The 13,297-nt window shown below is 33.9% G+C and overlaps 1 protein-coding gene across 8 annotated transcripts in view; it reads right to left on the bottom strand.

Moving 5' to 3' along the window:
• Window positions 1-5,875: 5,875 nt before the first annotated feature.
• LOC131153637 (protein tesmin/TSO1-like CXC 2) overlaps window positions 5,876-13,297 on the bottom strand; it is a 41,882-nt gene continuing 34,460 nt past the window's right edge. For 3 of the 8 annotated variants that reach the window (XM_058106079.1, XM_058106080.1, XM_058106086.1), the window contains exons 6-10: window positions 7,610-7,790; window positions 7,379-7,474; window positions 7,237-7,303; window positions 6,844-7,063; window positions 5,876-6,486 (exon numbers count right to left, since the gene is read on the bottom strand). In XM_058106079.1, the coding sequence (XP_057962062.1) occupies window positions 6,111-6,486; window positions 6,844-7,063; window positions 7,237-7,303; window positions 7,379-7,474; window positions 7,610-7,790 (940 nt within the window). In that variant the 3' untranslated portion in view covers window positions 5,876-6,110. The remainder of the gene's footprint in view (window positions 6,487-6,843; window positions 7,064-7,236; window positions 7,304-7,378; window positions 7,475-7,609; window positions 7,791-13,297) is intronic. The other 5 variants (XM_058106083.1, XM_058106085.1, XM_058106087.1 and 2 more) reach the window with 2 other exon arrangements.

Raw genomic sequence — 13,297 nt, 5'->3', positions numbered from 1 at the left:
ACACTTTTGAGATGGTAAAATTACCTAAAGGTAAGAGAGCTTTGAAAAATCGATGGGTCTATAGATTAAAACAGGAAGAGAATTCACCACTCCCACTGTACAAAGCTAAATTAGTTGTCAAAGGCTTCACTCAGAAAAAAGGGGACTGATTTTGGGGAGATTTTCTCACCGGTAGTGAAAATGTCGTCAATCCGTGCTGTCTTGGGCTTGGTTGCTAGTCTTGATTTGGAGGTTGAGCAAATGGACGTGAAAACTACTTTCCTCCATAGCGATCTCAAGGTAGAAATTTATATGAACCAACCTGAGGGTTTTGTGGTGAAAGGTAAGGAGAATTATGTTTTCATATTGAAAAAGAGCTTGTATGGCTTGAAACAAGCTCCCAGACAGTGGTATAAGAAGTTCGAGTCTGTCATGGTTCAACAAGGCTACAGGAAGACGACTTCAAGTTAAAGCATGTGCTGAGCAAGTCTTTTGCCATAAAAAACTTGGGACCAGTGAAACAAATTCTTGGCATGAGAATCTCATGTGACAGAAGTGCTAAGAAGTTATGGCTATCTCAGGAAAAGTATATTAAGAAGGTACTTCAACGGTTTCACACGGAGAAAGCCAAAGTGGTAAGTACTCCTCTTGCTACACATTTCAAGTTAAGTAGTAAACAGTCTCATTCTAATGATGAAAAAAGAGAGACATGGAAAGTGTTCCATATGCATTTGCAATTGGTAGCTTAATGTATGCCATGGTTTGCACAATGCCAAATTTAGCTCATGTAGTTGATGTAGTTAGTAGATTTCTCTCTAATCCAGGTAAAGAGCATTGGAATGCTGTGAAATGGATTACGAGGTATCTCTGTGGTACAGCTAATTTGAAACTCTGTTTTGGTTCTGAAAAATCTGTTCTGGTTAGCTATACAAATTCAGACATGGCTGGACATTCAGACTCGAGGAAATCTACTTCAAGTTATTTGATTACCTTTGCAGGGAGAGTTGTGTCTTTGCAATCCATGTTGCAGAAATGTGTTGCTTTGTCCACTGCATAAGTTGAGTTCATTGTAGCTACTGAGGCATGTAAAGAGTTATTGTGGATAAAGAAATTGGTTCATGAACTTGGATTCACTCTGAAAAGGTATGTGTTACTTTGTGATAACCAAAGTGCTATTCATCGCAATAAGAATTCAATCTTTCATGGTAAATCAAAGCATATTGATATGAGATATCATTGGGCTCGAGATGTTTTGGATTATAAGTTGCTTGAACTTGAGAAGATCCACACTGGTAAAAATGCTGCTGATATGATGACAAAGTTGGTGCTTCGTGTGAAGCTTGAGTTGTGTGCCGAGGCATCCAGTATCAAAATTATTTGATAATATTAATGAATGTCTCCTTGCTCTTATGGGCTAGAGGGGGGATTTTTTGGATCCAACCCACATAAGTAAATAAAAAAATTAAAAAAAAAAAAAAAAGAAGCCCATTAGGGCAATTAAAAAAAGGCGGCAGTGTGGAGTGCTGCTATAAGGAGAGAAAAATTGGAGCGCCGCAACAATGAAAAAGAAGTGTGTGTGATAGTGTGTCAAGATCTGTTTCAGAGTTTTGAAGGATCTGATTTTGTAGTACTAACAATAACTGCGCTTGGGTAACTTATTTCCACTCATTCTTATTTTATCGCGATTCTTTTGGAATTCCTTTTTGGTCTAACTTTGTGAGCATTTTTTGTGATTGAACTGTTAAAATTTTTGCCTCTATTATAGTGAAAATTTTATTGGGTCTCATAAGTCTCGTGGTTTTTACCCTTCACATTGGAGAGGTTTTCCACGTTAAAAATCGTGGTATTCATATTGTGGTGTGTGACTTATTATTATTGTTGGTTGGTTATTTTAGCTCGTCACAGATTTAATTTTTGGGAAAGATTTATCCATTGCGCTAGTTGTCTTGTTATTTTCCCAACAGTATTTCTCATTCGGTCCATGTCAACCTCAACAAAAGGCATTAAAAATGTCAATAAACCATATGAAACATAAGGATGATCTCCCTTCTTCCCTTACTACTGTGGATCTTTTACCATCCATAAGGTTGTTTAATCTTTGTCCTTCAAATCCATCTTTCTTAAGGGGCATTTTTTTATCATTAATGTAGTTATACCAATTTTGCTTCCTTGGTGATTTTTATAAATCTTTCTTTAATTTCTACACTTCGATACTTGTTTTCTAGAGATTATAATGAGTATTGATAAATTGAAGAATCAAGAAGATATGTCAAATGTTCCAAACGACATTATTGTTGTAATCTTACAACTGCGTGTTAAAAATATTGCTTGTTCAAAGTCCACATGCAAATAATCGAGAAATTTAAATAGCAATCTAATATTCGTTGAAGCTCACCTTAATTATAAGAATGCCAAGTTGTACTTTGTAGCGATGTATTATTTGTATAAGCCATATTAAAAAAATGATTTGCTCATTATGCTTGATAATAACTCAACACCAAGAGATTCGGAATCTTCTACTCCATTAAACTAGGAAGAAAATTAACTAATGCATTTTGTGGGTTCATGTCATGGATTGATTTGTTTCTCAATTCTTTGTAGGGATTGATATTTGAATCCTCAAAATAATATATATATTTGTGAAAGATCTAGGGTCTTTTGTTGTTTCTCTTTATTGAATCAATCTTGGACTCGATTATAACCACATTAGTAGTAATATTTATAATTACAAAGTGTTGAGAAGTGGAAACAATTTCCAACATAGTCATTATGATGTTGAAGTCTATAAAAAGGACAAACTCATGGAAACTTTTATCTTGTAATTAGAGGATTGCTTTCCTTGTTTGTAATGAATTTACTAGGAGATTAGCTAGAGGTGTGGATCATAAATGAGTATGGTGTATATGTGTTTTTGTCATCTCTATGCACCTTCTGGGATATGGTAATGGTCACTTGGTTATGAAAATCGCCTACACATATGGCAAACAAAGGTGAATCACTTACCTCAATATCATTATAAGAAGTATAATGATAGATCTCCTAGGCATCACATATGAAGAGTGTCACTTGGCGAACCATTCATCACCAAATATCCAGGGAATTGCAAGGAAGATCTCTCATTCGCCTATGCAAGGAAAACAATTAATTGCCAACCCATGCAACAAAGGTGGCCTAGTCATCAAGTGAAGGCTGCCCATTTGTTGGCAATAGAGCAAAAAATCATCGAGCATAAGATTCAACTATAATTATTGGACTATTAATGCTTAGAAACGGTCCTAATTTATGACTAGGCCTTTAAATGTTTTGAATTTATGACTCCTAAAATAGCAATGTTTTAAGCATAACTTAAGGTAAATTGTAACTCCAAGTTTGACTTGGTGAGGACATAAATATGTGATTAGTTTCAATTATAAGGGGCTTTCAGCACATTCAACTCAATTCACACAATGTGACAAACAGTTATCATTTTGCCTCCACACCACTTTATTTATTTATTCTATCTATTATTTCTTCTACTTCCTTAACTCTATCTCTTTCTCTCCCTCTCTCCATATCTCTTCTAATCTAGTTCTAGCCACCTCCCTCATTTTCTTTGCCTTTCCTATGATTTCTATGACTTCTATAACTCTCCTCATTATCCTTATCCTTATCCTTAAACCTCTAACGAGGGTTGACACAATGAGTTCATTCAAAAACTAATCTACCATCTCCTCACCCAATCACATCATCCCTTCAAAAGGTGCTTGATTTTTTATCAAGCAATATGATTCTTGGAATAGACTATATTTTATTAGAATAAATGAGGACACTCAAAAATTATTAGTTATTTATAAGAAATGGCAAAGTTCTTGTGTAAAATATATGAGGTGTGATTATTACAAACTTAGTAGTATAGAGGTAAATAATATTGGGTTTCCATTAAATCTTGGTGATATGATTGTTTTCACCACCTATAGTGAAAGCTTGGTTTAATAGGGCCCAAAACAGACTTGATTTTGCAGAAGAAGAAAGAACAATGGTGATTAGTTTCTTGAATTGTTTTAGGTACTTTGGATCATTGTAAAGTAGTTGAGTTCTTTTCCTTAACATATTTGCTTTCCAAAGTTTGAAGATGATGCTTTAACTTCCGTCTAGATTACATTTTATTCTAACTAAGCTTGATGCTAGAGCTTGATTTTGTGCTCATTCTAATGTCTTTTTATTAATTTTTTGCTTGATCCATCTTTTCTACACATTGGATATCCCTTCTTAATTGAGGCATCATTTTTATCCCTAACCTATTAACTTTTTTTCATGCTATGTGTTGGCCAATATTATTATCATTCTTACGTGCTTGCTACTACATGGCACATCTCTAACTTATATGAAGGGATAAGGATTAAATTTTTTTTTTTTTTTTCCATTACAGTTTATTTTGGTATAGAAGGCAAACATTGAATCAATGGTAAGGTTGCTTCATTATGATCGGTTGGTCATAGGTTTAAGTCCAAGGAAACAGTTTCTCTATATAAAAAGCAAAGGTAAGGTTGTACACAATATGATGACTCTCCCTCGACCCTCACAAGCCGGGGAGTCTTGTGGCCTATGGACACCTTTTTATAGTTTATTTTAGCATAAAGAAGATGCTAGAGAAGTTTGATGTATCATAGTAGTTGCATTATTTATTTTAAAATTATTGCATCCTTCAAACCAATCCATGTAGAATTACTACATTTTAATGGTAGTATCACGTGTTATATTGAAAACTTGAACTAGTTTTGTAGTATCTTCTGCTTTTTGGCTAAATACATTTCCATTTGCAATTATATATTTGGCTTAGGTCGCAACTTGTTAGGCATCCATGCATTAGGGGTCCCCAACCATAAGCACTCCTTAAGAAGCATTCATGCTTTATATTTTCTTCTAAGGACGAGTAATAATAGGTGTCTCGAAGCCTCTGTCTTGGGAAGCATCCTAACTAGACACACACTGTGGGTCTCACCATGACATGTCTAATTAAGAAGTCTTGAAGTATAGCGATAGGACATGAAGCATTCTTCTTTTCTCTCTAATTACATTCTTTCATTTATTAGTGCTCTCTTATTTCATTGTCAAATGCTTAAATGCGATTCTATTGTTTCCTAGCTATTCCAAGATGGGTTTATCAAATGTTGAAGGGATGGTTGTGGTGCTTAGCAAGCATTTGTGTCTAAACCAAATCAATGTCTTTCTTGAGCTTTCTTGGTTCAAGAAATTGGTACAGCTAGTTGAAGAAAGGCTCTTATATCCCTTTTGAGATCAAAAGGGCTAGCTTGTTAAATGCCAAGTTGAGGAGCTCTTCGAATTCCCAATATGCCTAAAAAGTACATTTCTAGCTACTCTTATAGACCTTAGTCCTCCGATGGATTCATATGAATGTGTAAATAATTGTCTTGAAATACTTATACTACACAACGCCCTGAAATATTTATGCTAGCCTGAATTCTCACTATATATTGATGTTTTGCAATAGTCCTTTGTAAACATTTTTTATATTGTATGATTGATAATATTTTCTCTATCCAAAACCATTTGTATGATTAATAGTTTGTCTAAAAGTCCTAAGTTTAGACTATACAACAGAAAGGCAGTCCATCTCACATTACATATCCTTCCCACACCTTCCAAGATTCAAATAAGAGAATCCAGTTTTGAAGTCCCAAACTGTGACCAAATGTTAATCTTGGAACATATACATGTCATCCATCATATATATATTCACCCATCCAAGCCTTGCTATGCTCCAAACCCACCACAAGCAAACGCCCTAAGAGGAAAATTTGGCATTGGGCTCAAAAATGAAGTTATAAAAATAATAAAAAATAAGACTGAAAAGAACTTGTAATATAGTAAATTCTAGATCAGATGAAAGCTACAATACAAAGAACGCAGTCTTAATCTTATTAAACATATTTGAATTTCGTCTACTTTTACAACAAGACTCCTATTTATGGTCATTACAACAACAAAGCTTGGAACATGATGCTCTAGGAAGGCTTTTGACAGTAATAAAAGTACACATTATATTTTACACGGGCGGTTGTTATTGATACAAAGGCAAGAGCTTTTCTACATGGGCAGTTGGAAACCAACCGTAGAGGGTTGATTCAAATTCAAGGAAGCTTTCCTCGGGAATCACTGTCTTCACGACGAGGAGTGAGAGATGGGAATGATGGAATAGATTTCAATATCAACTTCCTGCTGCTCCAAACAGAAGATGGACCAAGCTTGAGATGAGGAGGTGAAACTCTCTTACAGTTCGGAGAAGCAGATTTCACACCATTACAATCAGAGTTATTGCCCTTCAGAATCTCCGGGGTAGAGTCTTCTGGAATCATCTGAAGATGCCTCTCGAACTTTGGTTCGCGGGAAGAAAAACCCGATTTTCCAAGCTTTTGACAGGTGGACAACTCAGGAGATGATCCAGCCGCAAGGAGCGAAGATCCCAGAGGCTTGCTAGTAAAGGTGAATGGCAATTGAATTGGAGACCTGTAAATTTAGACTCAAATTTCAGCAGCCTATTTGGAACTCAGAAAATATTTTTAAAAAAAATATCTACTTTTGATTATTAAGTTAATATATTGTTCATAGATTTGGTGTGTGTATATATATATATATATATATATTATTTTATAAAGTATTGATATTTAATTGTTTTTAATCTTTAATCATATTAAAATAAACTTTTATTTTTTATAACATTTTATATAGAAAGAAAATACAAGGAAAAATAAGTTTCCTCCTTATTTTCCTTTCTCCAAGCAAAATCCTTCATCCAAATGAACCTAAAAACATCTGGAAGAATGAAAATCTTAAATCAAATCAACAGTTGGTACAGCACAAAACCTGCTGATCTTGGAAGAAGGTGTTATGGGAGGAACAAGATCTGAATGCTCCCCTTCACCCTTTTGAGCAACATCATTATTCTCCAAAACTGTATCCGGTGGATTCTTGTCAGGCGTTTCTGTTTCTTCCCCTTCGTCTGCTTCTTCTGTTCCTCCTGAATCATGTGTATTTGGGGGTTGGGGAGAGCATTGGGAATGGGGAAGATGAGCTGCATTAAATGCTACAATACCAATTACATGCGGCTATAGAAGTAAAGCAAACATGGGAAAATAACAATTTGAAATAAACTGTAGGATAAGTTTGTATAGGAAAAAAAAAATATTGCTTGAAACACTTCCACAAAGACAAATATTAGGATCTCCATGGGATGATGGAAATGACACAACCAATTACCATCCTTCCGGCCAAAAGTATTTTTACATCCATCACATCTGCAGCTGAAAGAGCATCCAACGCCACCCTTCATCCACAAACCATTGTCCATGTCAGATGTTAAATTGCATAGAAATATACAGAATGAGCTCAAGGACAAAACCTGAAAGCATTCACAGTATTTCTTCAGGCAGCTCGACTTCTTACAGTTGCAACCTCTTTTATGTCGTGCTGAAGCTGGAGTTTTATCAGATTCCTCCTACATGGGAAAAACCAACAGATGCATTTCATGAATTAAGGAAATCAGAAATTTAACAAATTAAAAAAAAAAGTTTAAAAAAAAAAAAACAACAAAAAAAAAAAACCCAAACCAAAAAAAAATAAAATCTCTAACCCCAAATTCAGGAACAAAATCAGGGATCCTGATGACTTTGGGAGCAAATGCAAGTGGATTGCGCAGTTCAATCTGTCTGCGGGTTTCAAGAACAGTGTCTTCATGAACAGGATTGTTGTGGCAATCTTGACATAAACAAGGCTCAACACAGTAGAGACCAGCAGCAAAACATTCACAGTAACTGTATCAGAGTACATGCAGAATTAAGCATAAGCAACAGAATGTAACCCAACACCCAGTAAGTTGGTGAAAATTAACTAATACAACAATCAATAAATTGAAAAATACATTGATTACGTGCAATAAGACTATTATTTTCCAAATTTACCATTGAAAATTGCTTTCTGTGCTTTTGTAAGATTTACATACAATTCTGGTCTTTTAGTACTCACATATCAGTAAACATAGAATTAATTGTTTTCTATTTTTTTAGAACTCGCATATCAGTAAACATAGAATTGGTTGTTTTCTATTACATGCATGTCCAATCAATCTTTCCACCCTCTTTAAGAGCCATAATCAAACAAACAAATTGTAAAGATCATATAATGCCCACAATAGCAGTAGAAAGTTTCATAATGGAGTAATAAGAATTGTAGCTATGAATATTTGCGCTCTCAATATTTCCTTCTAAAAATGATCACAAAACCATCATGTAGCATATTTATGTAATGCTACCAAGTATCAACCATTATGACTAGTGGCAGACTAAGAAATTTGATCCTACAGGAGCAAGACACATTGTCACAAGCCAAGCTTGTTCAAGGCATTATGCTTGTTTATGACCACTTGTTTCATGTACATGGAATGGATAACTATCATGTAAATGGTAAAGTAGGTTTTTTCTTTGAGTAGGATAATACCTTGATCAAAAATGGTAGTATGACTCCTCGATTAGCTTAATAATCTTTACTAGTGCCAAGCTAGAATAGCATAGAAAGCCCTTTAGGAGATGACGAAGGTTCATCAATCATTGTAAAACTCACTAGCTATTATAAATGTGTTTAGCCTATTCAACTCTCTTGCTAAACAGACCTTGCCTACGGAGGTGTGAATATGAATCACATTGCTTAACAGTTCATTGTGTGACTCGTATTTACATGCATGCTTATTTATTGCTTCTACTTTGTATTTAATGGTTGTGAATTTGTTCATGCAATGAAATCACAGTATACTTTTGGCTAACTAGTTAAGCAAAGGTGCTATAACTAGTGTTGCATGACCCATCCCAAGGTGCGAAGTTCTTGGCCCATAAGTCCATGGTTTTAAATAAAGGTAATGGTCCACGTAATTGTAACGACCACAATCATGATGGACTCACCGCGTCTATGAATTCATTTTTTCCATTAGCAAAGTTCTTAAGAACCATGGTATTAAATAACGACCTTTACATAGCATAACAATTGTTACGTAATGGAAAATAAGGCCTCCGATACTGTTACAGGCCGCTAATGCGGTGAGCAGAAAATTCACATCCGTAACGGCGTTACACCACGTTGCGGCTGCCGACACCTTATCTCCTCAAATCTGCTTCATTTTTTGTGGTTATCTTCGCATGTTGCTGCTTCTTCCCTTCTCGTCTCCTTCATCCAGCTTAGATCTACTGATTTGAAGCTTCGAAACCCCAAAAATCAGCTTCAATTTATTGTTTGAAGCTGTGCTCAACAGGTCGGCTGAGTCAGCTCTTCAATCTGTGGAGATTTTCACAATTTCTCAACAAAATTGTTGTTATTTGGGAAAGTTTAAGGTAGATTCTACAAGGAAATCTTGAAAGCAAAAAGAAATTTGAGGATTTGGAAGCTTGCAGCTCAAACTCCATTCAGTAGGTTCAGCCACTATCGAGACTCAAGTATGCTTTCTTCCAAACTCTAGTCTTCATTCTTTTTGTTTTTTTTAATTATTTCTTTTAATTTGAAGCAGCAAAGGCTTACCCCAGCCTACTATTGAATAATGAATTATTTTAGTATTCAGTAAGACTTTCTATAATATATATCTAATCAATTATACTTCACAATCCTAATTTTTTAGTTGTTGCTTTATGGGGATAGGTAGGAGACATTTGGAACCCCATTGGCTCAAAGGACAGTGAAACAAACAAATTATGATAAATGTAGCTAAATAATGGATGAATGGATCGATTTTGTCATTTTTATGTTCAAATTTGACTTTTCAAAAATATACTATATTGACATGTTTTTCTTCAATTATTCATGCAACCGAATGGTGGATTCATTATGGCATGTGTGCTCCTGAGCTCCAAAAATTAGCAATCAGAATTTTCAGCCAAACCACATTAGCTTCGAACTGTGAGCATAATTGGAGCATCTTTAGTCTCATCCATACAAAGATAAGAAATAGACTAAAGTCCATGGGACTACAAAAACTTGGTTTCGTGCATTACAACATAAGGTTAAAGTTAAGGCATATAATGAGAAGCAAACAGGACATCGAAGATAGTTTCAACCCTATCAACTTGGACTATATTTTCGAAGAAGATGATCCTCTGTGTTCATGGTTAAAAAAGAATGAAGCATCATTACTCGACGATCAGGACAACTCAAATTAATTAGATGAAAAGGTTGGCGCACCTACAGAAGGAGGTGATCAACCACCAATAAATGTGGATGAATCAAGTTCAAGTCCTAAATGTACACAAAGTGATGATAATCTTGGTTTAAGCCCACCAAGTGATGATGATGGTGGTAGTGGTATTGGGACTGGGGTTGGGAGTGATGGTGGTGGTGGCAATGGTGGAATATGATTATGGGTATGACACAGGAACATCATTTGTAGGGGATACATATACTCCTAGTTGTTACGGACTACATGATATACCCAAAAATTATGACTTGGGTACTCCTTCAGAGTACCAATCTTCACAACCAACGAGTGCTACTAGTGGTGGCCCTAGTGGGAGTCATGGTGCACAAACTAGAATTCACTGACACTGAGATCATGATTCTACTGAAGATTCATATGGTATGGTTCGTGGTTTTTGAGACTTTGATTTAGATGATTCATCACCACAATCATATGGAGCTCATGATAGCAGTTATCATCCAACATATCCACCACCTCACCACTATGATTCATATTATGTGTCTCATCATTATCCTAGTGGGTTAGGATCAAGTGAGTCTTCTTCTACACACTACCTAGAGACAACCCCAACCTCAACATATGGATATTATTTAGGCTATGGTCAAGGAGAAGATTATACACCTATATCAATTGAATTTTCACCACTAGTAGATTTTCAGGAGCAACAACGAAATAATGTGAACACAGGTATATTTAGCTATGTATTTCCACAAAAGTGGGGAGATGATTCCCAACTCCAATCTCAAGATAGAGATGCAAATTATGAAGACCCTCCACATCATTCTTTTTGGTGGTGACATGTGCTATATTATAATATTATATTCATGTATTCGACTATTAATACCAATCATTTTCAAATTCATGTATGTGTATATTAAGTATTGACTCATTTTTAGTAATTTTATGTCTCTAATTAATTGATTCTTCATTTTAATAGCATTTCTAAATTTTTTTACCCATTAAAGTAGTGCAAACTATTAATAAAATTACTCTTTTTGTAAACAGAACACTAAAATTAATATAAAAATCATAATGTCTATTAAAAAGCATTTTTAGGTTAAATAAAAGCAATCAAAATTCATTGAAAATCATGTATTAATGAATTTCATGCTTATTTTCAATTTGGGCATGGTTATGCATGCATGAAACTAATGACCGTTAACGCCCGCTTCCCATTACGTAACACCTGTGCCTCTCACGTCCCACGACACCCACAACCGTTATGCGATGTTATACACAACCACGATTTAGAACCATGTTAAGAACATATAGATTCATATGTTTTGATCCTAAAGTCCTGTACACTAATGAGTTAAATGATTTTTAGTAAATTTTAATCAATTTAAATGTAACATATACTACTAATATTGGATGTCATCTTGGTCGTTTTAGCATGCATTTCTACTTTTCACAACTCTATCAATTATAAGTGAAACACAAACTAAGAAATCATAAATATAAAGAAATATAAAATATAGAATGCCATCTTTTGTACTCTTTTAGTGTTTAATGGAACTTTTGTTATCCAAAAAATAAAATTTAGAATGTTTATACGCTAAACAAGAACAAAAATGCATTCAATAGAATGTATTTTAGTCTCCAAACTAAGTGTATGAAAAACAAAAAATAAAATAAAATTGACAAAACTTAGAATACAAACATACGTAATTTAATGTGAGAAAAAAGTTGGGATTATTTTAATGATAGTTATTGAAAAAATGAATGCTAAATGTCAAGAAAAATAAACCCAAAAAATGATTCACCAAATATGGATCTATAAGTCTATTTGACATCATTGTTGTTTTTTATGTCTGTTTCTACACAGTGAAGAAACAAATTATAAAAACGTGTTTCTTTATGTTAGTTTTCTATTTCTGTTGACAATTTTCTGTTGTTTGCGAAACACCTTTTCACCAAATTTTATGCTTTTCTATTGTTTTGTCAACTTGCTACCATAAATTTTAATATCCAAAAACAATTCTTTGAGATTAAATTATTTATTTTATACACTTTTAAATTAAAATTCAAATAAAATGATCATATGAATTTAAATAAAATTGAAATAAATATATATGTAAATTTCAAACAATAATAGTAAAGCCAATTATAAAGTATTTTTACTATGTTTCATTTGTCGTGTCCAGTAAAATTTTTATCGTAAAGTAAATTTTAAAACTAGAACAATCAAGTAAAATAATTATAATAATTCTTATTTGTATCATAGTATTTTAATATGCATTGTTTTGCAATTTAATTATTTTAATCATATTTTTATAATATTATTTGATTTAAAGACGAAAATGAGCATTTTTTAATTAAAATTTTTAATTTATTATAAATTTATAAATATTAACCAAACAGGTTACTAGTTTCTCATTTTTAGTTTTTGTTTCTTGTTTTTCATTTTCACTTCTGATTTTCGTTTCTGTAATTTTTGACAGTGATACCGAACAGTCCCCAAGTAAACCAGCTTAAATTTGAGTTTCTAAATATTAATATAGGGAAAACAGAGAGTAAACTACAAAAAAGGGACTAAGAAACTTGTTTTAGTCATTCACAGCCAATCTAGCTCTATGACAGCCTGTAACTGCCCGTAACATTCCGTAATGACCATTACAGTACCATAACATATTGTAACAATCGTTACAGTTGTGAATTGGCACACCTTCGAGATATCACTCCATAAAAATCTCAGAAGCCACCAATACCAGTACATAACATTCATAACAGCCTTACACATCAATTTTTAATACAATGCCTATAATAATTGGTACCAAATCTTGGTCAATTGCTTTGTGAATTCAATTGCATTCATATTATAGGATGATGTGAAGCATTGCTAGGAGAAAAATGTTGGGCATCAAAAAAACAAAAACGTGTCATGCACCACCAGTAAGAGAATTGATGCGCTAGAGGCGCAATCTAAGACAACCAATAATATGGTCATGAACACAACTTGTTGAACGTGTTGATGTTTTGGAGGGATCACAAAAACATCAACAAGGTTCCATTACGGAATTGTCAAAGGACTTCTGTGCTACTATAGAAGAGATATAAAATCGTATGGGTGAGCTTACTACCAAAATG

This window comes from Malania oleifera, chromosome 4 (genome assembly GCF_029873635.1).
Source record: "Malania oleifera isolate guangnan ecotype guangnan chromosome 4, ASM2987363v1, whole genome shotgun sequence".
NCBI lineage: Eukaryota > Viridiplantae > Streptophyta > Magnoliopsida > Santalales > Ximeniaceae > Malania > Malania oleifera.
The sequence above is the reverse complement of the archived record's forward strand: the minus strand, read 5'-3'. Positions and strand labels throughout refer to the sequence as shown.